At 55.8% G+C, this 25,397-nt stretch overlaps 2 protein-coding genes across 7 annotated transcripts in view; both read right to left on the bottom strand.

Annotated features, from left to right (window-relative positions):
* Nucleotides 1–5,441: 5,441 nt before the first annotated feature.
* On the bottom strand, nucleotides 5,442–15,785 carry MISP (mitotic spindle positioning). 3 transcript variants are annotated; one of them, XM_037042297.1, is made up of 5 exons: nucleotides 15,711–15,785; nucleotides 8,976–10,698; nucleotides 8,053–8,180; nucleotides 7,314–7,352; nucleotides 5,442–6,751 (listed from the first exon to the last, which is right to left on the bottom strand). In XM_037042297.1, exons 2-5 carry the CDS (start codon nucleotides 10,642–10,644, stop codon nucleotides 6,662–6,664), a joined length of 1,926 nt encoding a protein of 641 aa, XP_036898192.1. In that variant the 5' UTR covers nucleotides 10,645–10,698; nucleotides 15,711–15,785; the 3' UTR covers nucleotides 5,442–6,661. The 3 variants fall into 3 exon arrangements, with proteins under 3 accessions (XP_036898192.1, XP_036898193.1, XP_036898194.1); XM_037042298.1 differs by lacking the exon at nucleotides 15,711–15,785 and adding an exon at nucleotides 14,058–14,114; XM_037042299.1 differs by lacking the exon at nucleotides 7,314–7,352.
* A 123-nt stretch (nucleotides 15,786–15,908) lies between these two features.
* The window catches only part of PALM (paralemmin), a 24,250-nt gene continuing 14,761 nt past the window's right edge, over nucleotides 15,909–25,397 (bottom strand). The window contains exons 6-9 of one of the 4 annotated variants that reach the window (XM_037042288.1): nucleotides 25,092–25,142; nucleotides 23,831–23,888; nucleotides 21,367–21,498; nucleotides 15,909–17,999 (exon numbers count right to left, since the gene is read on the bottom strand). In XM_037042288.1, coding sequence (XP_036898183.1) covers nucleotides 17,467–17,999; nucleotides 21,367–21,498; nucleotides 23,831–23,888; nucleotides 25,092–25,142 — 774 coding nt within the window. In that variant the 3' untranslated portion in view covers nucleotides 15,909–17,466. Of the gene's footprint in view, nucleotides 18,000–21,366; nucleotides 21,499–23,830; nucleotides 23,891–25,091; nucleotides 25,143–25,397 lie in introns of all 4 variants that reach the window. The other 3 variants (XM_037042289.1, XM_037042290.1, XM_037042291.1) reach the window with 3 other exon arrangements.

Genomic DNA, 25,397 nt, shown 5'->3' with positions numbered 1-25,397 from the left:
CAGGAGCACAGAATGGGACTGATGCCCCAGGTGACCCAGGACAAGTGAGGGTCCTTCTGGGAACCTCGGGTCTTTATCTGCGAATGAAGCCAGTCTCATTTTCTCTGTCCTCTGTGTGGAAAAGCTGATGCTACTCCTGGCAAACTGTCTTCTCAGTGACTCATCTGCTGGGCCTCCTTGCCTATAGAATTTAGTTCTAATTAAAACATTCACTGTTTTATTTTAAACAAGTTGGCTTGTCCACATATGCCATTAGGAGAGTCAAAAGGCTAAGCATAGGCCGGGAGAAGCTATTCATTCGCACAACATAACACAACAAAGAACTTGGGTCTAGCATGTGTAAAGAACACTCACAAATCAATGAAAGAAATCAGCCAATTCAAGTTAAGAAAATGGGCAAGGACTTGAAAGGCCAGGTCCCGAGAAAGGAGCGCCAGTGGTCCTAAGTGTGTACCTGACAGCAGGAGTCCACAGGGAAGTGCAGGTCGAAACCCCAGAGAGGGGCCACTACAGCAAGAGAACAGCCAAACCCCCGAGATGAGTCATGCCAGGTGCGGCGGCACCTGCCCCGGGGATTGATTCCCCGATGCCACAGATAAGAATGCAAAGGCGGCGTGGGAGTTATGGAACTGTCTTCTTTTAATTGAGATGTGATCGCATCCACAAAAACACACTATTTCAAAGTGGACTATCCAGTGTTTTTAGCACATTCACAGACTTGTGCAGCCCTCACCACTGTCTAATTCCAGAACACTTTCGTCACTGCACAAAGAAAGCTCCATGCCCACAAGCTGTGACCCTCCCCCAACTCAGCCAGTCCCAAGCAGGAAACCAGTGCAGGAAAAGTAGTTTGCAAGGGCTAGACTGGAGGAAAATTATATGTTCTGTTTGGAGTATAAATACAAAAATGTACATTTAAATCTAAAATAGTGCCACGAGTTTTAATATACATACTTTTAAAAAATTTCCACAAATTTTCAAGTACTATAATATTCTAGGGGATAAAGCTATTAAAATGTGATTAATTGCATTAAAATGTACGGGGGTGTGCATTTTCCTCTGTGGAACATAGCTCCATGGGCTCTGTCCACGGCCACTCCACGCCCAGGAGCCCGGGGGCGTTTTGTGGGGCAGGGGCTCTGGGGCTATGTTTTCCCCAGTCTGGGCGCTGGGGACCTTTTCTGCCAGGGAAAGGAATGGGAACTTGCCAGAGGCCGGGTGAGCAGGCCTCTCCGCCTGGTAGAAGGCACCTAATTGCTGGTGTTTCGCTGCCCTCTAGTGGCAGCATGCAGCTGCTCTTCTCAGTCTTGGTCCCTGGTTGTCTGGTGAGGATGGGTTTATTTGCTCGGTCAATAGTAACCGGAAACATTTCTTCAGCACCAATTGTGCGCCAGGTGCCTGGTAACCCTCATAACACCCCTGTGGGTTAGTAAGGCTGGGAGAAGAATGGGCAGTGATGGTGGATGCCTGAGCCAGTGAGCCGAGAAGCCTAGTCAAGGGCACGACAACCCCACCACTCCACAGAAAACCACTGTGACCACCTACTTAGTCTATTCTCGTGCCCACAAAGGCCCTGTCTCCAAGTGACTTCATACTCTGAAGTTCCAGGTGGATATGAGTTTGCAGGAACCCTGTTTAACCCAAGACAGAAACTGCCTTTGCAAAGCAGGGTTCGGGGGCCCTGAAAACAGGCTCAGATCTCAGACCCAGTTTTTACCCCATGTTGGGTCCCCCTGTGGAGACACCTGGAGTTGGAGAGGCTTATGGCAAGGGAGGATTTATCTTTAAAGAAACAGCTCTCACAAGGCCATCACTCATTTTTATTTAATTATAGTGTCTTCGCCACTCTTGTGCAAGGAAAATGTAAGGCGCTCTCCCTGTCACTTGGATCCACTTGGAGCCCGTCTGCAGGAGGCTGGGCAGGGCCTCGGGGCGCGTGAGCCTGTCTGACGAGCGGGTGCTGCTCTGCCCAGCCCGGTGCAGCTCCATGACACCCTGTGCAGCCTGGCCAGAGAGCCGGGACTTCTAAAGGGAGAAATCTAGGTTTTTAAAACTTCCTGATTTTTAACTGTTGGCAGATTCTTTTAAAGAAAACAAGGTAAAACACTGGTGGCTAAGAGAAGTCTGTTTTGAAAGCCTCCAATGTGAGACCTCGAGGGCAAGGAATTGGCAATCACCCGCGTTTCATTGGCCTGTCAGTCCTGTGGCCAAAGGGGTCACCTCCCCTTTAGTGATAGGGAAACGAGGTTCCGAAGGAGGAAATGGCTGGTTAACTTAAGACAACCTGAAGAATAGGACCTGGGGATGAGATTCTTTTTGTAAAAAAATATTTTATTTATTTATTTTTAGAGAGAGAGGAAGGGAAGGAGAAAGAGTGGGAGAGAAACATCAGTGTGTGGTTGCCTCTCATGTGTTCCCTACTGGGAACTGGCCTGCAACCCAGGCATATACCCTGACTGGGAATCGAACTGGCGACCCTTTGCTTCACAGGCCCGTGCTCAATCCACTGAGCTATGCCAGCCAGGGCTGAGAATGGGATTCTAACCCAATTCATCTCACCAGAGCCCTTGCCCTAAACCCTACTTTAGGTCCAAAATGGCCAGAATTCTGAGGTGACCCCAAGATTCCTGTCCCTGTGTACAAACCCTGTATGACGCCCTTGAGTGTGAGCTAGATGTTATTTATAGGTGGGGGGCTTTTTTCGGTATAATTAGTGTTTCCAAATCAGTAGACTCTGAGTTGATTCAAAGGGAGATTATGCCGGGTGGGCCTGGCCTAATTAGGTAAGACTTTTGTAAAGATCTGTGGAGCAGCAAATGGCTCTGAGTGAGCTGCTCATGGAGGGGGGCCATGTAGCAAGGACCTGGGGAGGCAGCAAGAAAACTGGGAGCCCAAGGACTGTGCATCCAGGAGGGACTGACTTTGGGGCCATTTATTTCCTGCCTTTTCCCCACAAACACGCCTCATTCGCCTGCAATGGCAAAAAGTAGGGGCTCCCCCATGACCTCCAGGTCCCTGTATCCAGCTCTTCCCTGGCCTCTACGGTCTATCCTCCACAAGGCCACCAGAGGGCGTGCGTGAGCATCTAGTCTGCTCTGCCCACTGCCCTCTTGAGGCTCCCAGGTCCCTCAGAGTAAAAGCACAAGTCCTGCTGTACTCACGAGACCTTGCAGGCCCTGTCTCCTCCATCATCCCTTTGCCTTTACCTCCCCTTCTTCCCCCTCATTCATTCTGCTCCAACCACACAGTTCTCCCTGCTGTTCCCTCAACACGCCAAGCTCCGTCCTGCCCCACAGCCTGAGCGTGTGCTGTGCCCGTTTCCTGGTTACGTTGCTCTGGCTCTTTCTTTCACCTAATTCTGGCCTTTTTCCAAGGTCGTCTCTTCCGAGAGGTCTCCCCGACCACCCGGGCTCAGAATGCTGCCTTGTCCCTTGCTACATTCTGTTCTTGCTTACAGTTTTCATTGCCTTGTGTGTGTCACCAGCCTTTGCATCACACATTTAAGTGTCATTATTTATTTATTTTTAAAAATATTTTATTTATTTTTTAGAGAGAGGAAGGAAGGAGAAAGAGAGGGAGAGAAATATTGAGGTGAGAGAGAAACATTGAGCAGTTGCCTCTTGTGTGCACCCTGACTGGGGATCAGACCTGCACCCCAGGCACGTGCCCTGACCGGGAATCGAACCTTGTGCTTTGTGGGATGGCACCCAACCAACTGAGCCACACCGGTGAGGGCTGTGCCCCTGTTTAATTCCTGTGAGCTCCATGGTGTGAACACCATGCTCCTTAGTCACAGTGGGTTCCAGTAATTTGAACAGCACCAGACACTTAGTAACTGATGAGAGACTGTGACATTTATTGAGCACCTATGGTTTGCCAGGCGCTGGTCTAGGCACTGTGTACATGACAGGGACAAGACAGATACCCCATCACCCCAGCCATCAGGCACTCCACCTGGCGGGACAACAGAACAGAATCAGACTGTCACACAATGGTTAATCAGAACCAGTGCTAACTTGGCATTCCCTGTGTACCAACCAGGTGCTTAGCACTCTGTCAGTTCATCACACCACTGCCCTGCGGAGGCGATACTCGACCCTCGATATCCCGTGCTACAAAAGAGGAAACTGAGGCACAGGGAGGGTAAGGGTCTTTTAAGTTCCCACGGTCTGTCAGGTTGCTCCAGGATCAGTCCTGCTGGCACAGGCCCCCCATGCTCCTGTGCCGCCCTCCTGTCATGTCTCAGTGCCGGTCCTGAGCCTCAGGCGGCCAGCAGAACTGCGGCGCAGGTGATGTGTGCACTCCAAGTGCTGGTGTTTCCAGACCTGCCTGTCCTGCTGCTCCTGGACGCCTACAAGTCCCTTGGGGGGAGAGCTGGCCAGCCTGGCAGTCGCCTCATCGAGGGCAGCCAGATTTAGTCATTGGAAACAGAGGACGGCCCTGGCGGGGTGGCTCTGTGGGTTAGAGCGTCACCCCGTGTGCGTGCGCGCACTCCCTTTCCCCTCCTTCCCCCCTCTTTGGAATCAGTAAACATATCCTTGGGTGAGATTTTTTTAAAAAAGAAAACAGGATGACCAGTTGCATTTGAACTTGAGGTAAACAAGGAATGATTTTTTTAAAGCATATACATGTCCCAAATATTGCGTGGGACATGCTCAGACTAAAAAAGCCACTTGTGTTTGGCCTGAAGTTCACATGGAACTGGATGTCCCCGGTTTTAGCTCACAACCCTGTCCCCCCAGCCAGTGGCAGTCCTGACTCCGCATGCAGGAAGGGGTTCCCCTGAGGGTCAAGGCTGACCACACTGGCATGGCCTCCTAAGGACCCCGCCATCCTGTGGGAGTCCGTTAGACAGGAGGCCAAGGTGGGGAGTACTGCGAGAAGTGCTGAGAAGCAGACAGGGGGAGGGAGGCAGGACTCTGGCATTTTAGATGGTAAGTCGGGTTTGTGTTTCAGCCTTTCTAATGGCCTGGGAGAGGACTCTCCTCCTTTCTCCAGTCATAATGTACTGAGCTGGAGGAGAACCAGGGAAGAGTAGTCACCCCTCGCAGAGGAGAATGAGGGGTGGCCAGGGATAGGCAGACCGAAGACCTGAGAAGGGCCGCCCACTGGCTGCCTGGCTGCGTTTAGCCCGACAGCCAGCCCTGAAGAACCGCCCCCCCTGCCCCTGCCCCTGCCCCTGCCCCTCTTTGGGGATTCCTCTAAGACTTTATTTCAACCACTCACCAAACACTCCTGGGCAGTCAGCCCAGCAGGTGGAGAGAATGCGATCTCGGCTTTCTAAGGGGGCTGCCTCGTTAAAGGAATTCAAATGCCAGCTAAGTCTTAAAAACAAGGCATTTCCAATGTTCACACTTCTGGACTCATCAGGACATGCCAGTCGGGATGAGTTAAGAATTTCAAAGAGGATGTTGCATTTTTAGGGCACTTCTAATGTTTTCTGAGCTTCCTCTGATTGTCCTAAGGGCCTTCCTATTCCTTTGAGAGAGCCAGTATGCCCCCATTTTTATCGTGTTAAGATGCACAGAACACAGCATTTACCACCCTAACAATTTTGGAGCGCGAAGCTCGGCAGCGTTAAGCAAGGCCACACTGTCGTGCAGCCGCCCCCACCAGTGTCTCCAGAACCTTCTCATCCTCCCAAACGGACGCTCTGACTCCCCTCCCCCAGCCCCTGGCTGCACCACCTACTTCTTGTCCCCGTGAGTCTGACTCCCCGAAGGACCCCTCTGAGTGGAGACTCTGGGAGTGCAGCCGACTCGGTGGGTCAGTGAGGCGACGTGGGAAGATTGGGCCTGGGTGGGACCAAAGACGGTCCCTCCACAAGCATTGATTGAGTGCCTACTGCATGCCGCGTGCTGGGAATGCTGAGGGTGACCCTGACAGCTGGTCATGGGGCCTGCAGCCTGTGGGAGGGTGGGGTGCAGGCCCCTTGGGGGCAGTGAACCAGGAGGGGGGAGGGTTTATTTCATGGTGGATGTGAACAAGCAGGTTGTCGGGGGAGCAGAAGGACCCCTTTCGGCTCACAAATCAAGCCCTTTTCTCGGCCAGGTCAGATGCTGTCCCCACGGGACCCCATCACGCCAGGCAGGGCTTTGCTGGTGCGCCGTAGAGGAGTAGAGGAGACTCCTTGACCGGGCAAAGGCCTCCAGATGGGGCGCTCAGATTTCCTTCCTCAGACTGGATGGTTTCCCAGGGCTGGAGCGGGCATGTCCCCCTTCGCAGACAGGGCCTTGGGGCGGGGCAAGTGTCTCTCCCCTCAGACCTGCAGCTTCTCAAGGTGCCAGGACCCATGCCTTCCTCCAGTCAGCCTCACTGCCCTCAGACTAGTGGGAACAATGACAACTGGAGTGGGGGAGGGGAGCTAGTCTCCTTCCTCCTTGGACAGAAGAGTATTTGGCAAAGTCCTTTCAAAGAAAGAATTCACAGAGGTCCCGTTTCAGCCCCAGCTTTAGACCCAGAAAAAGCAGAACAATTTCTCTAGGAAAGTAAAAGCAGAAAGCCCTCAAGTCCGAAGGCACAGCCACCCTCAGGGTTGTCAGCATGCTGTTTGTGGTTCTCGGATTGTGGATTTAAATGGGGACCTGTTTCCTAAAGGGGGGGGCGGCTGGGTGATGGTCTCGGCAGTTCCCATGGAGTCAGGGTGCCCCCATCTCCAGGCTCAGTAGTCATCCTCACTGGCATAGATACCGGCTTCCCAGAGTTCAGCCTTGGCGTTCTTGTGGCGCATCACCCGTGTGGCTTCCAGGACCTGCAAGAGGAGGCAGAGTCCCCATTACAGGTGCTAACCCCCACCCCAGACACCATTCCTGCTACCAACTCACAGGAGAGGCTTTGAACAAGGGTGAAGCAGGGGCATCCCCTCCTCTGTTTCAGATCTTCTACCCCTAGTAATAGCACCAAGGGTTGTGCTAACTCGTGCTGAGTTCCCCAGCAGCAAAAATGCCTGGGGCTGGCATTTTGGGCTCAGCCCAAAGATGGCCCCAAATGTATTCCACAAATCCATGGAGGTAGCTGCCCTTCTCATACTCTCAGAAGAACTTCTCCCTCAAAGAAAATGCCCTTGCCTTGGGCCCAATTTGCTCCAAACCCTTTGTTATTTGACAAAGCTGCAAGTGCACCCACTTCATACAATCTGTACCCATGGCAGGCACCACAAGCAGATCAGAGCAAATTCCAGAGCAGAAAGACACTATTAATTGAGAAGCTACCCAGTGAAGTCCTCACACCCACAAGAAAGGCTTTTGATGGCCCTGGTGCCATGGGGCAGGGGGCACAGACAGGGAAGGAAAAAGCCAGGGGCACATGCTCACCTCCAAGTTGACATGGTCTGAGGGGGTGATGCCAGCATACTACAGGAAAGGAACACGCGTCAGCCCCTGGGCCTCGCTGCCCCGCCCTGCCCCGCCCCAGAGCCCACCTGCAATCCAGTGCACAGCCCCCTCAGTCACCACTGAGGCAGGAGGGAAAGTGTTTCATGCCCACCATGACCCTCCTGAGTGCTCCTCGATCATCCCACTCAGTCATCCACCTTGCTGTCCCCTCAGTGCAGCCCGGTCTGTTATTTGCAATTATTATTTCTCTTTGTCAGCTTCGGCGCCATACAGACTGTTGGCATTCTTGGAGCTCTTGCCATGGCCAAGCCCTGTTGTGAGGCTTGGAACTGGCTGCTCTTACTGTCATGCTCATTCCACAGAGGAAGAGACTGAGGGGCAGAGAGGGGCAGAAACTTGCCCAACATCACATAGCCGGCATGTGGCAGGGCTGGGACTTGAACTTGGGTCACCGGGCTCCGCTCTAGGCCCCAGCCTGTGAGGCCAGGCTTGGTGTTATTCTCCATGGTGTCCCTAATACCCTGCTCAGAGAGGAGATGGCCTCACAGTCGCAAGTGTAGGGTGTGGACCCAGGCCAGGGTCAGGTCCCAGCTCAGGAACTCACAGACCACGTGACCCTTGGCAAGTCTTGCTCCACTCTCATGGGGCTCTAATTGGGGGTGGGGGGTGTCAGATCTCAGCCAGGCCTCTGAGGGGATGGGAGGGGTTCTAGACTCACCCATTGCTCCTTCTTTCTCTGCCCAGGAGCAGCCTCGGCAGGGGCCTCTGCCTTGCACACCAGGCCTGAGTGCAAGTGGATAGGGGTGAAGAAGTGTGATTCGGACACAGAATAGCTGCCCTCGATGCCTGTGTGGGGAGGAGGAAGGAAAGAACATCAGGGAGGGCGCCAGTGCCCCAGGGATGGAACGTCTGTCAGAACAAGGCTCAGGAGACACACAGAATGTCTGGCAAGTTAAGAAGACAAGTGAATGGACAGACATACAAAGTAGACAGCTTGTCAGCAAAGCTGATACCATGACCAAAATAACCAGTTGAGAGGGACTGGATTGATGGGTGGGCCAGCTGGGCAGGGTGGAAACATGAAAGTGACACAGAAGCCCTGGCTAGTATGGCTCAGTGGATTGAGTGCTGGCCTGCAAACCAAAGGTCACTGGTCCGATTCCCAGTCAGGGCACATGCTTGGGTTTCAAGCCAGGTCTCCAGTAGGGGGCGTGTGCGAGGCAACCACACATTGATGTCTCTCTCCCTCTCTTTCTCCCTCCCTTCCCCTCTCTCTAAAAATAAATAAATAAAATCTTTTTTTAAAAAAGAAAGTGACACAGGAGATAGTTAATATTGACAAAGAGAAGCAATGGACTAAAAAGTTACAATATCTATAAACCCTTATGCATCTAATAATAAATCATTCAAAAACCATAAAGCAAAAACCCAGGGGCAGAGTTGACATCTCTCTCCAAAATCTATAGCTTAAGAAAACATACAGGCAGATGGACCAGCCAAATGGGGGAATGGACAGAGTCCCCCAGATGTCCCTCCACCCTCAGGCCCTCCTGACACCCCCAAATTCCACTTCCCCACCCTCCTTTGCTCTAACATTTGAGACCTGGATCCAAGCAGCCATTCCCCAGGACACCTGCTCACCTGATGCCTGGGAGGAGCTCCTGGAGTCCCCGTCACAGTCTGGCTGCTCAAAGACCTCTGGGAAGAGAGCATTGCGTCGCTCCTCCGCCACCTCTCGCTCCCGCTTCAGAACATTCTCCACCTCCTTCTCCAGCAGCTCAGAGGACTGGGACCTTTGCAGCCTCAACAGTGGGGCCCCAGCCACTTCCCAGCCCCAGGTTCTGGGGACCTCAGCCTTCTGGGGAACATCCGGAATGCTGAACCTCAAAGGACGCAGGCGAAAGTACTCCCGTTGCACGACACCCCCATTGGCTGGCGGGGATCCCCTGGGGGGCTTCCAGAACTCCTGCTTTGTGCCTGAGGGTTTTCCAGAGGATTCCGAGAGATGCCTCTGAGACCCTGTGGCCTTTGGTGAGGCCACCACTTTGGCTGCATCTGCAGAGAGACCACTAGGCTTTCCGTAAGCCTGGAAAGCTGAGAAATTCTGCTGGGGGGCCCCAGAGCTCAAGTAAGACTGGTAGGCGTCAGGTGGAATGCGGTTCACCCTCCTTAGCTCTGGAGCAGGGTTGGCCGCGCTGGCGTCTGTGGCCGGGCCAAGGACAGAGTCTGAGCTAACTGCTCTCCGGAGTGCAGGCTGGGTATCCTCGGAGATCCCGGTGGGCACAGACACCCAGCCCGTCTGCAGGCCCTCCCTCCGGTGGTCCTCTTCACGCTGCGTCTCCTGCACCATATCACGCTGCATATAGAGTGATGGGCGCCCCCTGTCCCGCCGTGGGGCCGTGGTCAGGCTCACCTGGGTCAGCAGAGGCCGGGTGGGTATCTCCACCAGCTCCTGGTGGCTCATTGCCCGCCGCAGCCCCCTCTCCTCACGCAGAGCTTCCTCACGCTCCTGGGCCAGTCGGATCTCCCGCTCAATGGGTGTCTCCTTGGGGGCCTCCAGTGATTCTGCTTGGGACTGGAAGCTAGGGCTGTCCGTAGCTTGGACACCAAGGTCAGTAGACAAACCATGGGCACTCTTTTCTTGCACGACCACCTTCACCTGGGGCTTCACTGAGACAACATACCCATTGGACAGGGGCGGCTTGTTTAAGGTCTTGGGGGTCTGGCTGACCCTGGGTGGGGTACATGTTGGGCCCGCCCTGGCTTGAGGACTCTGAGGGACCCCCGCATTTGCCTGCTCCAGGCTCAGGAATTGCTGCCTTGCTGCCAGGAAGTCGATCTGCTCCCTGTCAATCACATTGTCCTCCAGGGTTGTGAACTGAGACCGTCTAGGGGTCCCAGGGTCCCCGTGGTCAGGGGTGCCATGAAGTGTGGCCACTGTGCCACTCTTCCTCACTGCCTGGCCCTGGATGACTGCCCAGCGCTCCTGCTCCAGGTCCAGCGGCTGCCTGGGCAGTGCACCCCTTGTGTCCAGGTGGCAGGCCTTCACCTTGTCCTCATCATCCTCCGGCTGCAGGGACTGCTGGCTGGGGAAGGCGCACAGGCCGCAAGGTGCCCCTGTCCTCAGCACATCTGGCTGGACCTTGTGATTAGCTGTCTGCACTATAGGCTTGTCCTGGCCCCAGCTGCTGCCGGAGGGCTCCACATCCACCAGCTGGAATGTGTGGCTGGTGTTCCCATTGAGGGCCAGGCCAGCCTTGCCTGGGGAGTGAGGGATGCTGAAGATGGGGTATCTGGTCACTCGGTCCATGTTCTGGGGGTTCGGCCCAGCACAGGTTCCAAGTGTGGAGATGCTCTCAGCTCCCTGAGGACGAGAGGAATGACGGCCACCAGGTCAGAGCAGTTGAGGGAAGGCACCATGTCCTTTTTCTCAAAAAGCAAAGTCCTGCCCAAGTGGCCTCTGTGATTGGTTCCAGGATGGACATATGACTCAACCTGGTCAATGACATGAAATCCTGGGACACAGCAATGAACGTGTGGAAATTGTACCCTCTTCCCGTTAGGCTTGTGAGTTTGGTGGGGCAAAACTGAGAAATGCCTAGGGTCTACACATGCCCCCTTGTGGACACAGTCTGCTCTAGAGCAACCCCAACACAACATCCTAAAAATGTTGTTTGAACTCCTGGATCCAGCCACACCTTCATCTCGCACCTGTACTAACCCAACAACTCACCCTATAGGTGTCTGACCTTTGCAAGCACCCCTGCCACCATCTTCCAGACACTGCACACCCTTGCCTTGGGGGTCCCCAGCTACCCTAACCCTACTCCTCCCCTCTTCCACTCAGTTTGCCATGCCTGCACCCAAAGCCACCCCTGGGCAGTCTCCCTGGGTCCCCAGCAGGACAGGTGTCTGCCTCTGTCCTGGGGCATACACACTCTGAAATGCCTTCTGTGACCGCTTTCATCTGACATTTACCGATGCTTCCAGGAGGCTTGCCCGCCGCTGAGGGGTGTCCAGTAGAAGAACTGAGGCCCAGAGAGGGGTGGCAACTGGCAGGCTCCAGCTTTCCAGGTCCCACAACCCAGTTCTCTCTCTTGCACCTGCCCAGCGGGACCCCTTGTCCCATCCCAGACAAACCATCAGCCTCAGCCCCATAAAGCCAAGACAGGCTAAGGAGAACCTTGGACCTTGTTCCCCTGGACTGGGTGACACCCTGACCCAGTGTCCCAGGGAGGCCCAGCTCCCCGCTCCCCCATAAATGTCCAGGTTCCTGCTGAGCATTACTCCAAGAACTTTCTAGAAGGTCACACCTCTGGTGTCACACTTCTGTGGCTGATGGCATCTCCAGAGTTCAGTTCTCACTGCCCTTCCCAGGCCCTCAAGGCCGCCTCCATCTGATCTCAGCACAAACCCCGAAACTCTGTAGGCACCTCCAACCCTTTGCCTGGAGGTCCTTTGTTTCTGCATCTCCAAACCCTCCTTAGCTGCAGCCCACAGGATAGCTTCTCCAGGAAGCCCCCCAGATTACCTCCATTGTTGGAGCCCATTATCTCGGGGCCTCCTGTGTGCCCTGCTCAGCACCCTAGTGCTAGGTGTCGCCATTTCGCTGCCAAGGAAAGGGAGGCAGACTGGTCCCAACTCCTCCAGCAGCCTTGCCCCTGGCCTTGGACTCCGGGTCCACCAGAGCTGCTGTACACGTTTGCTCCCTTTTCACACCACCTTGGCTGTAAAAGCTAAAGGTGGTTCTAAAAAGGGAAATGCAGTGTGTCGCTGAATTGGGGATGTGTCATCAAGCAATATAAAATTGATCCTGGGAACAATGTTACAGCGAACAGGTTATGTATTACACCCACTTTTGTATATATCAAAATTGAAACTATAATTAGGAAAACAATATTTAAAACAAGTGGCTTGGATAGTAAATCCCAGGCCACTGGGTTGAGCCTCTGTCCCAATGGCCAAATAGCCCCGCACAGAGATTTTCTCCTTGAAAGTTATTGGAGGAGGTGGACATGTCTTGGAAAGGGGAATAAATGTACTTAAGGCCTGTCTTCTCCCAGGAGAAGCCATCAGCCCAGGACCCTTTCTCCCAGGGGCCCCAGGTGAGCAACCCCACTGCAGCCTGGAGTCTGCCGTGCAGGGACTTAACAAAGGCGGGCTGAACAGGGTGCGGTCTCTGCAAACACTCCTCAGCCCCAGTGCTCAGGACGTGGGGCTGGGTTATTTTAGCTGCAGGCCTAGCTGCCCCTCCGTGGCCCGCCTTCAGGCCATGGCCTCTCCTCTGCGTCAGCTCTGTCCCCATGCACTGGGGCTCCCTGGAGAGCACAGGTGTGGCAGGGGTGACACGGGAGTGTTTGCTGAATGAGTAGCTGGATGTTCACTCACCAGGATTTATAAGCCACAGGGAACATGAACTCCTGCGAAAATGACCTGCCTGCCCAGGGGGTGTTGGGTCTCCCTGCCAGGTGGGACAAGGGTGGGGGGCACCACTTCTGCCTTGGCTCATTCCTCCCAGGTGATTCACTGAGGACAACAAGGCATGGGACTCAGGCTGGGTCTTGGGTTCGAAGTCCCAGAGCTCCTTTCACCTGTGGCCTTGGGCAAGTCTCAATTCAACCTTTATCTTATTTGCTCCTCACAAGATCCTGTGATTCTTGTCTCCAATTTACAGTAGAGGGAACCAAGGCCCAGAGAGGGGAAATTGCTCACCTGAGGCCACACAAGAGTGTCCTGAAGCTCAAATCCTCACTCCCAGTTAGTTGCCACCTCCTCCAGGAAGCCCCCCTTGGTTTGCTCCTTCCCAGCCCCACCCCATATCCATGTCAATACAAAACTGAAACTAGGTTAATGGCCCCTGGTGCCACACATCTGCTTCCTCACACCGAAACTGACCTTCCGCCCTCAGGGCAAAGGCCTGTTGGAGTAGCTGAGGCTTGGACAGGGAAGATCATACGGCAGCAGGGAGGGGCTCTGGGGGCTCCTCAACTGTCGCTCAGGGCTACAGTCCCCCAGGCCCCTGGCTGGGCAAAGCCCCTGCCCCTCTGGCATACCTGGACATTGGATTGAGTCTCTGTGTCTCCCCCTGGACAGCCTCCAGGCTGACACGGGACACGACGCTGACTGCCCCACCCCCACCCTCCTCCTGAGTGCCCCCACCAAGCTCTGGGCCCCGTGGGGGTATTGTATGCTGCTTCCCAAGCAAGGCTGTGGCTGGTGCTAAGTGCCTCCCCAGCAACCTCCAGAATTCCCAGAATTCATGGGCGAGGTCAGGGGGTGGGGGCTGCTCTCTGGCCTCTGGCCATGGTGTTGATTGGGCCCCTCCCTTGGAGGGCCAGGGCTCAAAGTTCTTAGATTTGGGGCCAGAAGCCCAGGGTGGAGACTGAGGCAAGGTTCAGGGATGGTTCAGGGATGGTGCTTGCGCTCCCAGGGCAGGGGGTGGGGAGGGCGGGAAGGTCACACACCTGGGGCCTCAGATCGATGCGTGTGCAGAGCAGTGGGAGACCCCCACCAGCCTGACACCCCAGCCTGACACCCCAGCCGGCTCCTGGTGGGCACGGGGCGAGGATGAGTGTTTCCCTCCATGCCACCCAGGGGTCCCCTGGTGAGCGGCTGATGCCAACTGACACACGAACCCCCATGCCCAAAACAGACCCCACTCCATGCAAGACCCCACCCCCCATAGCTTCGAGTGTATCCTGCTCCCGCACGCCCCTGCCTCACCTGCCAGCTCCTGGCCCCCAGTAGCCGGTAAGCCTCGGCTCCACTCTGGCGGCACTGCCCTGCCCATGGGTTGCCAGGGGACAGGGCCCCACCCAGGGGAGGCAAGGGTACCCCTCCTCCTCGGCCCCACCCGGGGTTAAGGAAACAAAGTCCTGAGAAAGAGAAAGAAAGCCGATACCCAGGCCTGGTGGAGGGCAGGCACTGTGCCCACAGCACGCTGCCCCCGGCCCCCAGCCCCCAAGGCCTCCGGCCCAGGAGCTGCAGCTCCTCCGAAACCTCCCTTTGGCTGCCACCTGGCTTTCCCACCACCTCCCAGTGCCACTCAGAGAAGGGACATCCCTTGCCCAGGGTCACACAGGTGGTCTGGGAACCAGCTGTCCATTTCTGGGTTGTGGGGGGTCTAGGTCCCCAACCCGCGTGGTGCCACCTGGCTCCGCCCACCCTTGGGGCTACTCCCCCTCAGCCCTCTTCTGAGACAAGCCCAGCTTGCCTGTCCTGGGGATTCCGTGAGTCTGGGCTCCAATCCCTGGGAACTCTCTGAGCCTCCGCTTCCTTCTGGTGAAATGGGGCCATCACACAGCTGGGAGAGCTCCCCAGGCCCTTGGCCATAAAGAGCCGACTGAGCACATGGAAAGTGCCAGACAGTGTTCAGGGGTGGGCAAGGCCCAAGTCCTGCTGACGGACGGGGCGCGGAAGTTGTCACTGGGCAGCATGTCCTCCCAGGTGCTCAGCTGTCCGGCCTGATTCTCTGTTGAGGCACGGAGAATGGCCAGGGCTGCAGGAGCTCAGTGTTTACAGAGAAGTCAGGCAACTGGGACCAGCAGCCAGTCTACGGGGGAAGGGGCGTAGTGGGTTGGGCTAGGCTTCTGTCTCTACCCTTGGCTGGCTGCAGGGATCCTCTGACCCTCAGTCTCGTCTTCCACTGAATGGGCCCCAAGCCCCAAACCTGGCAGGGCAGCCTGGGATGGGGGGTTTGAGACAGGTCGAGGTGAAGGGCCTAGCCCCAAATGGCAGCTCGAGCACGTAGCACGGGCCAGTTCAGCTAGAACCCGGGATGGCGGCCTGGCTGCCTCCCCCACACCACTGTGGGTCCTTTGATCTGTTTTGCAGACACAGAAACTGAGGTACAACAAGTTTCAAGTCCTAAGGGCAGACAGCATTCGTGACGGGGCTGGGCTTTGCACCTGAGCCTACCATACTTACCACCCTATTGCCGTAGGGAGAAACTGAGACCCCTAAAGGTGGAGACTGCATCACCCTGTGGGCTAGGGCACTGCAGAGTCAGGGACTCCAACGTTCTGCTCCCAGCTGGGGTAGCCTCCCAGTCAGGGTTCAAAGCCCACTGAACAGATGGGCAAACTGAGCCCCAAGGGGCAGTGACTTCTCCCAGTCACAGTGAGACAGAACAGGGTTGCAACCCCCATAAATGCTTCCTCCCTTGTGGCCCCATCTATTTTCCAGAGACTGGTTCCCTGCAGAACTTGGGGGTGTCTGTGGGGTCTTTTAGATTTCCTGGGGAGCTGTGAGCCCAGCAAGGGGCAGCCTCGCAGCCGAAGGACAGCAGAGGGCAGGGTGCATATGGAACGGAGGGCGCCGCAGGAACCAGAAAGGAAGTCCTGCACTGGCTGTGGCCCTGTTCCCGCCAGGTCTTACCTGCCCAGGTGCTGCCCGAATTTGCTCAGGTGCAGGTGTGGCCTCCACTGATGTCTCTACCACCGCACTGGTTGAGCTGGATGATGCAGGGGCCCCACACAGCCTCCCTTTTTGTACACTTCGGTGGGCCCCACCCCCTGGCTGGCCACACCCCCCACCCCACCTCCCGCCCCCGAAATCCAAGAACTCCAGGACACAGGGCGTTCACAGGGTTTATTTGCTTCTCTGGGAAGGTCAATTACACGGGCCTGTCACACATCGAAAGCAGAGGGGGCAGCAAGGGCACTTCAGCGGAGGCTCTCAGCTCGAGGACTTGGCAGCTCGAGGAGGGAGGGGGTCCATGCCACTGCCGGGAACCACCTCAGAGAGGGACTCTTCTCCTGCCATTGAGGGGCAGAGCTGAGACAGGCCAGGCTGGTTTCAGGCGATCCCTGCATGGCTCTGCTGAGGCAAAGCGTGGCCTCAGTATGGGCACAAGGCTGGGGGGGCCCCAGGAGAGGGGCCCAAGATGGGGCCTGGTCATCCTACAGCCCACACAGGAGAGGGTCTGTGAGCATGGACATGAATGTGCCTCTGAGGACTAGTGTGGCTGCAACCTGGGAGATGTGAGTGCACATCTGGGTGTCAGCTGCCCACAGGATGAGAGTCCCTCACCCCTCACCTCTTCTAGCAAGAGGGGTGAGGCTCATGTGGGGCTGGGTAGCCAATGGGGGCCTCCTGCTGTAGCCCAGGGGAAAGCTCCCTGCCCCAGGCTGTGTGCCCCTCCTCTGCCCAGAATGTGCCAAGCCCAGCACAGCTGGCAGTGGGCCTGATCTCTGGGGTATGGCTGGGGAGACCCAAGACCCTGGCCCAAGCAGCCTGGAGAATGGCCTGGGCGTCGCCCCCAGGGTCCCCAAATTAGCACCAGGAGGAAGGCAGGCCCAGTGAGGGTGGGAGCTCAAGACGAGAAGTGGCCCGCACAGCCCTGCTCTGTGCAGGGGGCAACTCAGAGACCCTCGCCTGCCCCTCCAGAGGACAGCACAGGCGTCACAGACTCCCCTAAGTTGGTGGGTGTCCTCTGGGCTCCCCCTTCCTAGGCTCCATCATCCGCTGGCCATGCCCACAGAGAGCACAAAGGGAAGGGCACAGAAGGCTGGGGTGTCCAGAGGGGCCCCTGCTCCGTTCTAAGAACTGGAGCCTGGTCCCTGAATGAGGCTGCCCAAGGAGGTGCGGCCTCACCCCAGCTGCCCAAGATCCCAACACCGGTGCCTTGGCTGGGGAACCCCACTTCCAGGGGCTGAGTGGGGACAGAAAAGGCCCCTGGGACCTCTCAGCTCCCTAGTCCCTCTCCAGCAGGATGTCCCCTTGGAGACCTCCTTGGAGGTGGCACGAAGGCACGGGCAGGAGGCCCAGAGGGTAGCGGGCTTGCTTGGGGCTGCACAGAGGCCCGGGTCCCGCCAGCCAGGAACCCTGTGGGCGAAAGCCCGTCTGTGGAGCTGCCGTGACATGTGGGGAATCCTCATGTTTTGGGAAAAGTGGGTCTGTCCGTGTCTCTGCCCTACCAGGTACGGGTGCACGGCTCAGCCGTTTAGGGCACGTCAGGGTGGTGATGGGCGCGGGACCCGTCCCTCTCTTTCTGGTGAAAGAAAACTCAGGAGGAAGATGTGACAACGTGGCACGTCCTGGGGCCCGTGACTGTGGGTGTAGGGCGGGCAGGCACCGGCCGGGCTGTGGGTGTTTGGTGTGGAGGGCGGGGCCAGGGTCTGGGGCCTGCGGCTCACATGATGGAGCAGCATTTACAGCGCTGCTTCTTCACATCAAGGTCCTGGGCATCGCCGGCAGGGGCCTCGGACCCCACCTGGTTCTCTTCCCTGGAGCCTGCAGGGGCAGGGGGCTCCGACACACTGCCATTGGGTGGGGCGGCCTCCTTGGGCCCCGCCTCATCCTCTATGACCACCAGCTCTGCGGTGATGGTGTCCTGCAGCCCCAGCACCTTCTGGGTCTCCGCCTCGTCCTCCACATTCTGGTACCCCATGAAGATCATGGTGACGGGGGGTTCCTGGCCGGGCTGGATGCCCGGTGGGCCTGACGTGGCCTCACCCGGCTGCGCCTGCACCCCAGTGATCTCCCGTCTGGAGGGTGTGGTGGTCTGGGCGGCTTCCTCAGACGTCCCCCTGGTCTCCACTGTCCCAGCCACGGGTCCTGCCTCACTCAGCGTCACCTCATCTGCCTTATGGATGAGTTCGTCCACCTCCGAGGAGCTCAGTGGTTGGATCCCGTTCATCGCAGTGCCGTCCACGGCGTGGACCACTGGTGGGGTGGAGAGAGGGAGAGAGAGAGTGAGTGAGGCCGGAGTGGGGGCCTGGCCGGTCCTTGAACCACCCTCCAGGCTAAACAGGAAAGTCATGAACCAAACTGGATGGGCGACCTGACCTCCCTATTGGGATTGGGGCCACAGCCAAACAGGTGTTCGGGGAAAATTCATGCACGAAAGCATGTGTGGTGAACAAAGACTGGAATTCAATGAACTGGGAGGTTATTGCCTTGCACTTTGAAGTATTTGTATCTTGCAAAGTAGTTGTTTTTTTATTTTTGTTTTCTTTTTTCTATTGAAAAGATGGTGGAAACAAGTTCTGAGAAAGGAAGTAACTAGCTCAGAGGCCATAGTTGGCCAAGCAGACCCGGCTCCCCACACCCACCCCCGGCCCTGAGGGGTTGCAGGGCTCCGAGTTTCTCCCTTCCCGCCGGTACTAGTGGGTCCTGAATTAAAGTTAGCTCATTCACCCAGTCTTTCTTGTTTTCTTGTAAATGCCCCAAAGGCTACATACACTTTCTCTGATTTTGGCTTTGGCTGCAGCGGATGGATTAGATTACCTTGTGCTCTTTCAAGTTTAAATAGTTTATAATTTCCATTTTGATTGAATGCTTCTCTAAACTGAGATTTTATTTAGAAGGATGATTTTAAATTTGGAGGGGAGAGGGGCTGTGGTCTCGGGACACGGAACATAAATGTAAATCGCCCCTTGTGGCTACCTCTGCAGCTCAGAGCACAGCCACTTTCTGCAAATGCTCCCCCCGTGTTTCAGGAGAACACACATTCACCTCGGGGCGGGGTTTCGTGCCTGCAGTTAATCCTTTCCCCCATGCCTCAGTCTTGTTAAATGCATTTTCCAAAACTCTCCGGCTTTCCTGCTCTATGTCTGTCTGACTGTCACCTCCTGAACTGTACTGCCGTCTCCGAGGACGAGATTTCAGCACGCAGAGGAGTCCCCACCCTGTGTGACGCCAGGCCCGGACAGAGCACAGCTTCCCTGCTGCCCTTGGCCCCCCGGAGGAGGAAGGGGTCCACAAGCTGAAGGACTTGTCTCCTCCCAGGCCAAGGGTCAGGGCTCAGATTCCTGGCTTCTAACCAGCTGGAAAACGCTCTCGACTTTCAGTTTCCAAACCCCCAGGGAGGGGCGTCCAGACTTCAAGGTCTCCAAGTGACTTTGGGCTGGAGGCCCAAGGGTAGGTGTGCCCGGGTGATAGAGTCAAGCTGAGCATTCCCACTGGCCACTGCCCCAAGACAGGAATCTGAGCCCTTGGCTGCCATGGAAATGGATCGCCTTCCCATTGCTAAGCAACCAGCGTCCAGTGGGGAGGGTCCTGACTCCCCAGGGGCTGGGCCTGGCTGGGCAGAGTGGCCATGGGGAGGACCTTCTGCTTAGCACAGGCATCTCCATTGCTTCTCAGCCTTGTGCCCGTTTCTGCCCAGGAGACAGGCGGCTGGGACTTGCCCAGGACCACACGGCTGGTGAGAGCTGGGCCCAAAGTCCTACCTGGGTCTAGGCCCCAAACCAGAGCAGAACTGGGCTATGATGGAGCCCCACAGTCACATTCTGGACACCCCAGAGGTTCACATAACCACTTTGGGAATAAAAACCACAGTGGAATGTCACTTCACACCTAATAGGATGGCTTTACTACTAATAAAAAAAACGGACATTAACGAGTGTTGTCAAGGATGTGGAGAAACTGGAACCCTCGTGCACTGCCGGTGAGAAAATAACACTGTGCAGCTGCTGCAGAAAACACCCCGGAAGCTCCTCGGAAGGGGAAGCAGAGGCCCCGGGTGACCCAGCAGTCCCACTCCTGGGTGACTGCCCGGGAGAAATGAAAATATGCACCCACATGAACTCATAAAACCATAATATGGAAACAACCTAGATGTCCATCAGCGGATGGCTGGAAAAACACAATGTGATCCATCCAAACCACAGAATATCCTTCAGCTGTAAAATATAAACACGATGGACCTTGCAAACACGATGCTCAGTGAGAGGAACCAGACACAAAAGACCACACAGTGCGTGAGTCCATTTACGTGGAATGTCCAAAACAGGCAAGTCCACAGGGACAGGAAGTGGGTTAGTGGTTGTCAGGGGCTGGAGGATGGGGGTGACAGGTTTCTATCCAAGGAACAAAAATCTCCTGGAATTAGACAGTGAGGGCGTACAGAGTGGCGGGGACACCCACACCCACTGAGCAGTGGGCGAACACCCTGGGTGCCCTCTTCTCGCTGGGCAGGTTTGTGGCCACGCCAACAGGCTCTGGGGCTGAGTGGCACGCGCCTTGTCCTGGGCTCGAGGGCTGGCCCTGTGAACTCCATTCCACGAAGAAAGCTAATGTTTGCCTTGATTTTTTAATGTACCTTTTTAATGTCTTCTTAAAATGTATTTTTTTTCACTGAAGTGGGTTTGTTTTATTTTACTAGCATCACAGTAGTGTAGCCCAGAATTCCCCCTCCCTAGGGTCCTTCACACATACCCTACAGGGCTGCCAGAAGCAAACAAAAGTTTAAATGCCAAGATGTTTATGAAACTGCTCTGTAAAGACTGACGGCCCGCACAGTTTAAGCGAATGTTCTCTGTGTTTAAATAAGAGGGGGTTTGATGGCAGGTGAATTATACTGAGACACACACTCATGGACTACGAGGCTTCTGCCCCAGCTCCCTTGCTGCTGTGTGTTCCGAGTGGGTGTCTCCCACAGCCTGTCCCCCTCCCCATCAGCAGAGGGAACACTAAGAATCAAATGAGATCTCACTGTGCCTGCTCAGCCCTCCCAAGCTTCTCCCATTTCTTCCCTCCACTCTGTACCAGCCCACAAGCTCCTCAGCCCTCCCAAGCTTCTCCCATTTCTTCCCTCCACTCTGTACCAGCCCACAAGCTCCTCCTGATTCCAGCCCAGCAAACTTCACCCCACCTCAGGGCCTTTGCACAGGGGCATGGTTCTCCCTTGCCCTGCTGTGTATCCACTGAGCTCCTGTTTACCGCCCTTGGCCTCCTCCCCATTCTGCTAGACCAGCTCATGGTCCCCTCTATATCTCGGGCTTTTTGTAGCCTCTATCGCAATAGTATCGGGATTTATTATGAGCTCAGGATTGTGGGGCTGGGCTCACTGGCCAGGGAGTCCTCCTGGGGGTTTGCTTCTCAGAGCCCAGCCTGTCACCTGGTGCTCAGCCAGCCTTCAAGGCAAGTGCCTGGAGTGAGGAAGGATGGCCATGGGTCCAGGCTCAGCAACAGTGAGCTGAGCCGGATGAGGCCCTGGCCCTGAATGACATCCCTCTCAAATTGGATAGGAGTCCGGCTCTCGCTCCGGCAGTGAGAGGGTTTGGGGCAGGGGATGGGGGTGTCGTACCTTTGGTCTCGTCCTCGTAGACCTTGACGCCCTGAGGGAGCGGCTCCCGAGGGAGCAAGGTGGTGCTGGACAGCACCCGGGTCTCCCCGGTCACCTTGTCTTTCTCCACCGTGATCTCAACCGAGTACATGGCTGATACGAGAGGCACGGGTTATGCCACAGCCACCCGCCCAAGTGCCCCCCGCTGGGCTGCAACCAAGCCAGGGAGGGGAGCCGGCAGTGCAGAGCCAAGCAATGGGGATACCCTAGGCATGGCCCTCCCCAGCTCAACATCCTTCCATGGCTCCCTAGTGCCCTGGCCACAGGCCCGGATTCCTCTGCTCCACATGAGCCCCATCCTTGCTGCCCAATCCCATCTGGAAATCCTTACACTATCCCATTTGCTCAGAGGACAGACTGGGCAGAGAGGGCCGCCTTCCCCATGGTTACAGCTACAGCTGGAACTTGGGTCAATCTGTCCTGGCTCCCTGCATTACCTGTTTTTCATATCTGGCTTTAGTCACCTATGGAACTTGTCTTCATCTGCTTCCTTATAAAAAATGGCTAATTCCTTCTTGAAATAGTGAAGGTCGTTATCCCTTAGGGCCTCTATTCCATACCCAGAATCTCGCCCACGTTCTTTGGAAATCATTAGCACAAAACCACAGGGGGAGACTGAGTCATAGCACTCACCCTCCCAGGACCTCACCCCGAATTCCAGTATCACAATACCTTCCCCATCCTCCATTTGGAGTCCCATGGGTACCCCCAAATCATTATGTCCCAGAGACCCAATCTCCCCTCTACACCTGATGCTTCTGGGTCTTCCTGCCCCAGTCAAGGCAGCTCCCTCCTCTCTCTCTCTCACCCCCTACTCTTTCCATCTGAAAATCCTGTGCACACCCTGAACCCAGCACACTTCTCACCCCGACTGCAGCCCATGGTCTGTTCTCCCTGTAGACACCAGAGGGCGCCAGTGAGCACCCCAAGTCAGATCTGGCCCTTTCTTCTCACACCTTGTCCTTCCACAGCCACCAGAGGGCGCCAGTGAGCGCCGAGTGGGTAATCTGCTCTGCCTGGCCCTCCCTGGCTCCAGCTCCCACAGGACCCTGCACCAAGTGCTCTGTCACCTCCTTGACCTCCGTTAGTCCCTCTCTCTCACTTATTCCACTCCAACCACACAGGCCTCCCCAATGTTCCTCCGACACACCAGGCACTGTCCAGTCTCAAGGCCTGTGCACATGTGGTGCCTTCCGCCTGGACTGCATTTACCCCAGGTGTCTGCATGCCTTGCTCCCTGGCTTCTTTTGGCTCCTTGCTCAAGTGCCACCTTCTAACTTTGGCCTTCCCTGAGCCCTCTGATTAAAACTGTACCCCCTCCAACTTCCCATGGTCTGCCTTATTTTCTCTGTAAGTTAATTTTATTGCCTGTAGTCCCTGTCTTTGTCACTCATGCCTGGCACACTACAGGGGCTCAATAAGCACTTGCTGAGAGGATGAATGAATGTTGTTTAATCTCATGTCCCTACACAGCCTAACACCCCCAATGTGCAGACACATAGTTGGGCAAGTTGCCCGCTGCACGAGATTGCCCACTGAGAGGACACGTGGGGGCCTCGGGGCTCCGTGGGGGCCTGGGCCGGTCTAACTGGCACAGACACCCTGAAGGCACCACCTTTCTCTGGGAAATAACTACCCTCTCTACCTACCCCCTGCCCCCTGCCTGAATGGTGCAGCAGACCCTGGACCTCCCTGCCACCTCCTTCCTTCCTGAGTGTTGTCTCGTGCTAACCACCCCACCCCGAAGAGGGTCTTCAGCTCCCAACTTGCTCCAATAAGAGCAGGGGAGCAAGATGGTTCTGCTGTCCGTTAGGATTTATCGTTGCTCTTGGGCTGGTTCTGTGACAGGCCTTAGGTGTCAGGTCACTGTAATGCCACCCCTCTCTCAGGTAGAGGAGGCTCACTACCGGTCCCTCGTAGACCCGACCTGGTAGAATGCTTAGAACTAACCCTGTCTCTCCTTGCTTCCTGGGAGGAATGTCTGAGGCCCAGCTTGGTCACCTCCAGTGACAGAGCACTGTCTTTCCTGAGGCAGCCTGAGGGTAGGGGAGGAGGACTTACAGTGGGCGGGGGGGGGGGGGTGTTTGAGCATGTACACCACCCCACCTGGCTCCCGGAGCGAGTGGCGTGGTTAAGGGGATGGAAGCTGTGAGAAAATGACGGGTTAGAGCAGCCATGCGAGGGGGCCCGTCTTCTTGGGGAAGCTGGACCGGCGTGTGGCCAAGGTGCCAAAGCAGAGGCATGGCCCCGGCCCCACCCCAGGCTTGGAGCTACAGCCTTGGTCCAGCCACCACCCCCATAACGACCACCTCTACCAAGGGCGCGTCTGCATCTGACATCGCCCCAGTCCCTCCAGGCTGCCCAGGGCCAGCACTCAGCCCAGGACAGCAGCTGGACGTGGTGGCTGAGGCTGGTGCTGACCTACCTGCCTTCATCATGGTGGAGCCTTCCACCATCCTCACGGGGGTGTTGCAGACTTGCTTCTCTGTTCAGAGAAAAGAGTGAAGAGAGAGACGAGGATCAGAGGAGAGACAATAATGCAGACCCTCCACAGACACCAGGATACCCCCTGAGGGCCCTGGACAGCACCCAGAAACGTGGGCACCTCCTAGCTCACCTAGCCAGATCCCGCGGCCCCCACTCTCACTCGCACACGTGGGCTGCTCCACACGCCCAGAACCCCCAGACACACCTGAAATCCTTCCTCCCGCAAAACACACACCAGCCCTCAGCCATTTCCTGTTTCTCAGCCCCAGTGATTTTCACAAAATCCCTGAGAGGCCTGTGTGGATTGTTTTTATTATAAATTTTTAATTCCACAGTAAGACAAGGAGAGACTCTCCTTATGAATAATTAACACAAAAGAAATCAGGCCAAGATGCTTCTGGCCACCACCTCTGATTCTAGTTGGTGGCTCTCCTTTCATGCGTTACAGAGGGAAGTAGACAAGTTCAATATGTATTTTTAAAGTACAATTTATATTAAATAACTTAATATACTTCATACAGTTAAGAAATATATATTTATATAACATTATATATTACATATTTATACCTAAGCACATATATTTAAATATCCCATATACATACGAAATACATGCTAATATGTATATTATACCTGTAATAATTGAGGGGGCATAAAATGGATCCCAGAGTTCAAACTTTGGGCTTTTTTCTTTGCCTGTTTCCTGGACCCTAGTTCTTTTAAATGGCGCCTGGCCCCCAGGACAGTGGAGACCTTGTTCTCCGTTCGAGCCCCTCTAAGTTCTCATCCCCACAGACTCTACTTCACAGATGTGAAAACGGAGCCCCTCCACCTGCCCAGGAGCTCAGAGCAAGTGGACAGAGAGGGTCAGCCAAGGCCAGGCACCCTCGTGTGGACAGAGCAGACCCAGAGCCTCAGCTCCGGGGCTGAAACCTCCGCCAGTCACACCCCTGCGAAGCCTCAGCTTCCTTAACTGTAAACCTGGGAAGTGCGGAGGCGGCGCTGCAGCAACTGCACCCAAGGGCGTTGTGAAGACTAAGTGCAGTGTTGATGAGGGCAGGAGGCCAGGCTCCAAGTCGGATCCTTGACCATAGTAACAATAACGAATTTTCTTACGATTATTACTTACTAGCAAGAAGACACACCCCCCCACATCCGCTATCCCCACTCTGGACACCAGAGGGCGCAGAGGCCCCACCAGCCCCTTCCAGAAGCTTACCTTTGGGTGTACCTTTGGGCGTGCCCACGGGGGTCTGCAAGAAAGAATAGAGGGAAGTCAGTGGTGCTGGCAACCCGCTCCCACTAACTAGGCTCCACCAGTTGGGGTAGAAGCCTGGGGTGAGTCTGGTTCAGCGAGGACCCCATCTGCCATCTTCTCCTGGACCCATCCCCCACCCCTGCCCTAGCCTGTGACCCTGCCCTGTTCAGAAGCATTGGTGACTCCCTAGTGCCCCAGAATCCTTTTTGAGGATGCCCTGAACTCTGTGTTAGCAGACCCCTGCCCACTG

The sequence above is a fragment of the Sturnira hondurensis genome, unplaced genomic scaffold (genome assembly GCF_014824575.4).
Source record: "Sturnira hondurensis isolate 20B ecotype Veracruz unplaced genomic scaffold, ASM1482457v3 Scaffold0003693, whole genome shotgun sequence".
NCBI classification, from domain to species: domain Eukaryota; kingdom Metazoa; phylum Chordata; class Mammalia; order Chiroptera; family Phyllostomidae; genus Sturnira; species Sturnira hondurensis.
The sequence above is the reverse complement of the archived record's forward strand: the minus strand, read 5'-3'. Positions and strand labels throughout refer to the sequence as shown.

Excerpts from the sequence above, each read along its gene's own strand:
- MISP (XM_037042297.1), bottom strand. The coding sequence starts at position 10,644 with ATGGACCGAGTGACCAGATACCCCATCTTCAGCATCCCTCACTCCCCA. Across the intron at positions 8,181-8,975 it reads GAGCTCCTCCCAGGCATCAG|GCATCGAGGGCAGCTATTCT; the intron begins GTGAGCAGGTGT and ends CTCCCCACACAG. Across the intron at positions 6,752-7,313 it reads CAGACCATGTCAACTTGGAG|GTCCTGGAAGCCACACGGGT; the intron begins GTGAGCATGTGC and ends CTCCTCTTGCAG.